Consider the following 3,773-nt stretch of genomic DNA (forward strand, 5'->3'; position numbering starts at 1 on the left):
TTGCCATCTGCAGATTTAAGCATCTGCGGATGGCAAGCCCCTATTGTCCCCAATGGTGGTGAGTGCACGCAACCATTCCACCCTTAGAAACAACAGGACTTCAGGACAAGGGCTTACCTGAACTGCCATTGTCTCTAATGGCGGCATAGCTGCATGCATGCAGCACCACTGGGAACAATGGGGGCTGTCCCTAATGGTGGCACAGTCATGTGCATGACTGCCATTGGGGACAACAGAATTTAGTTTGGACTAACCATTAGATTTAACCTTAAAGCTCCCTTTTTGAAGTACGATATGCAGCATAGTGAGAAGAAATACTCTTTGGAGTTTTAATATGAAAGAGGAAGTTTGAGTATGTGATATTTCATGATAGTTTTCTTAATTGAGTAACTAAGAGGAAAAGGAATCTTTTTGCAGTTTCTAATGAGGATGCAAACTGTCTGTATTTTGCCATGTGCCACATTCAGATGCTGCTTGCAAGAAGGTACAGGTAAACTAGTAATAATGCCTAGGAACACATCTAGTTTGTTAATAGACAATTTGGTACCTGAGGTGGAAATATGAAAAAATAGAGATAGGTTCCTACAGCACACAAAAAAGCACTTGCACTATGTTTAAGAAAACTTTTAATTCAAAATTAACAATATGTACATGTGAATTGAAACACCCAGGTCAGGTAAACCTTGCATAAGTGAAAACATATGGAAACCTCTAGAGACCATTTGAAGACTTCCTCCAACATGCAAGCATGTCTGCCTTGCCCTTTTATTTTCATCATGGAATGGCTCACTGTAGCAGCATTCTAAATGAGCAGAGTTCTTGCTGGGTTCCTGAAAACCTGATCCCAAAGGGTTAACATAATATACCCTCCTGAGATGGGAAGAGGGCTTTGGGAATTCCCTGGAGCCACTTCCTGCCTCAGTCACTATTGCTGTCTCCACTGGCAGGGTTTATCTGCTTTATACTGTAGGTATTTATGTTTTAGTTCCAGTAAATCTTTTGTAAGCGACCTAAAGAAGAGTTAAGACTCCTGTCTGGTCAGCACACATTTGTGCTCAAAACCTTTAGAAGTCCTTATCCTCATGCCTCATTAACTGAAGTTTGCCTGTGTTCTGAAAGAACAATGGAAACAATACCTGAACACCCATCCTGTCTCTATACAATTCCATCTGTTAGAAAAAAATTATTAGGGGTTGCTGGAGGCAAAGACTGCCTCCCCCGGGATTACTGAAAAACACCCATGGTGGGAATTTGCAACAGTTAGCGTGCCAAGTCATTAGGTCCTCATCCTTATACATTCTACATTGCCACAATCAGTGGACATATTCAGCATCGCAATACACTTTGTCACATTTAATTAAAAACTTAATTAAAAACTTAGCAGCTAGTCAAAAAAAAACCCAGTACATTCAAGCAAACACAATTAGCATTCCACATGGCTAATCACACAGATATGGCTAAAGATATAAAGTGTCTACACCAGTCAGGGAAATGAGAATGCCAATGAAGTTGTTGGCATGAAAGTTTTCTCATCCTTACCTGTGCCACCAGGGCTGTTAAACACTGCAATCCATCATCTGGAGGGCCACATATATTAACCTCCTTTGGTCTACATGGAAGCTACTAATGGTTCTTGCTCACTTCCATTTTTCTTAGGTATATTTATTTGAGTGGGCATTGCTGTAGAAAATATTCTCTGTGGTACTTTAAACTGTCTATATTGTAAGGATAAATCACATTTTAAGCCTGAGGTTCTCACAGTCCTATACCAATTGAAAGGTGGACAACAAGATTTGTATTTGTCAATGATTATAACTATTTTAAAAACTATCCATTCTTAAGAGGTGGTACAATAACTTCATTTCTGAAAAATACATTAATTCCATTTAAGGTATATCACAATTATTTCTTTTTTGTTTCAACATAGAACATTATGTTAGGGCACTTTTTAGACTAATTGGACTAAGTTGAAGCTAGCATTGTATTAATATGGTGATGACATACCTCTCTTGTATGCTAATATTTCATCACGTTATGCTCCTCATGAATTTGTATACTAATATTTCATTACGTTATGTTCCTAATGAATTTATGAGTATCAAAATTAAGATTATCTCTAAACTTACTTGTTCGGTCTTGCAAGAGTTCTGATTATAAAAGGCACAAGTAATTAGAATGCACATTCCAGTTACAGTGAGGAGTATGAAAGAATAAGGATTTACAAAAAAAAAACCAATCACCTCTTAGATCTAAGAAACAGCACAAAATGTTCACAATTGTTTACAACACTACTGGTGTAAACCAGCCTCTTCTTTAAAAATCTTTGTATAACTTGCAGAGAAATATCTTCAGCTACTTCAGCTGGATGATGGTACATGGCTGTGCGACCTCCTTTTGTATCTAATGACTGGATTGTTAGGTGTGTGGATCATAGTCATATAATTTATAGTAGGAAAATATCCATCCACCAAGTCAAATTCATACAAACGCAGAAGAGTTGACCAAATTGTTTTAATTTGAACATAAGCAAAGTTCTCTCCGATGCAACGATGACGGCCTAGAGAAATAGTTAAATGTTACATTCAGTTTTCACTTTAAAACACCTAGGGTACAATCCTAAACTAATACGGAAGGCTGCAAAAGGATCATTAGGATGCTTCAGACATCCCTTTCCATGGGAAAAAAGGAACAGCAAGGACAGAAATCTCCCCAGTACACCAACCTTGGAACAGCTGTTATTACTTTTCTTCCAATTAAGTTTCAATGTGAAAGTTTTAAAATCTGGATATTAGTCAGACCAGAAGCTGATCTGGTGGGTCCAGCCCAGTCCTGGCCTAAAAGGCCTTTATTGCAGTCTAAAAAGGCCTCCTGTTCATTTCAGAGTTTACTGGAAACTCTGCCATGCCAGCAGACCGCATGGGCACATACCCCTTTATCTGCCATCATTGTTGCATTCCCTCTGAAAGCCCCAGCTGCAACCTGTGATAGGTGAGGATGCCTGGCCATGTGGATGAAGCCAGGTGCCCTATACCTTTTACGGGTCGCAGCAGTGACCTTCAGAGGGAAGGTGCCAGCAGCAGTGGCAAGAAGGAGTATATGATGGCTCCATGGCATGGTGGTGGCCAGCCATGTGAACACTTGACCATTACCGTGCTGGTCTAAGGGCAGGAACAGGCCAGAACTGCCAGTGGGATACAACAGGATTGGGCCATGATATCCTGCCTGTGCTTATGGGCTCTATGTCATTGGCAATCATGAGGTTTTAACCATTATTTCAGGCACAAACTTACCAGCACCAAATGGGACATATGCAAACTTCTCTCCAGCTGCAGGGTTATCTTGGAGGTAACGTTCTGGCTTGAAGTTTAGATTTTCTATCCAACAATCCTTAAGTCTATGATTTACAGTAGGAGATACACAAACTTGATGACCAGGAGGAATTGTATAGCCAGCAACAGTCTAAAAACAAGAAAGATTTTGTAGCAGTTTATAATGTTCTGCTCGCATTTGCAGAAACTCTTCAAAACGTACTTCAATTATAGTTTCATGGATATTCTGGTTTTCTAATATAAAAGACTTAACAAAAAGCTGCTTTAGGGTTGCCAATCCATGCAAGGCCCTACCAGGAAGGAATTCAGATTGGGTTTTTTTGTTTACCTGGAGAAAAAGCTGCCAATGTATTATTATCCTTGTTAATGAACATTTGTTCATGAGTATGCACGCTTCCAGAGTCATCTTGTTCTCCCAGAATACACCAAGCTACAAACCTAATC

General features: G+C 39.5%; 1 protein-coding gene across 1 annotated transcript in view; it reads right to left on the bottom strand.

The window, feature by feature from the left end:
- Positions 1-609: 609 nt before the first annotated feature.
- LOC121935508 (lanosterol 14-alpha demethylase) overlaps positions 610-3,773 on the bottom strand; it is a 19,409-nt gene continuing 16,245 nt past the window's right edge. The window contains exons 9-10 of the mRNA XM_042477104.1: positions 3,291-3,459; positions 610-2,557 (exon numbers count right to left, since the gene is read on the bottom strand). Coding sequence (XP_042333038.1) covers positions 2,358-2,557; positions 3,291-3,459 — 369 coding nt within the window. The 3' untranslated portion in view covers positions 610-2,357. The remainder of the gene's footprint in view (positions 2,558-3,290; positions 3,460-3,773) is intronic.

This window comes from Sceloporus undulatus, chromosome 6 (genome assembly GCF_019175285.1).
Source record: "Sceloporus undulatus isolate JIND9_A2432 ecotype Alabama chromosome 6, SceUnd_v1.1, whole genome shotgun sequence".
Lineage (NCBI taxonomy): Eukaryota > Metazoa > Chordata > Lepidosauria > Squamata > Phrynosomatidae > Sceloporus > Sceloporus undulatus.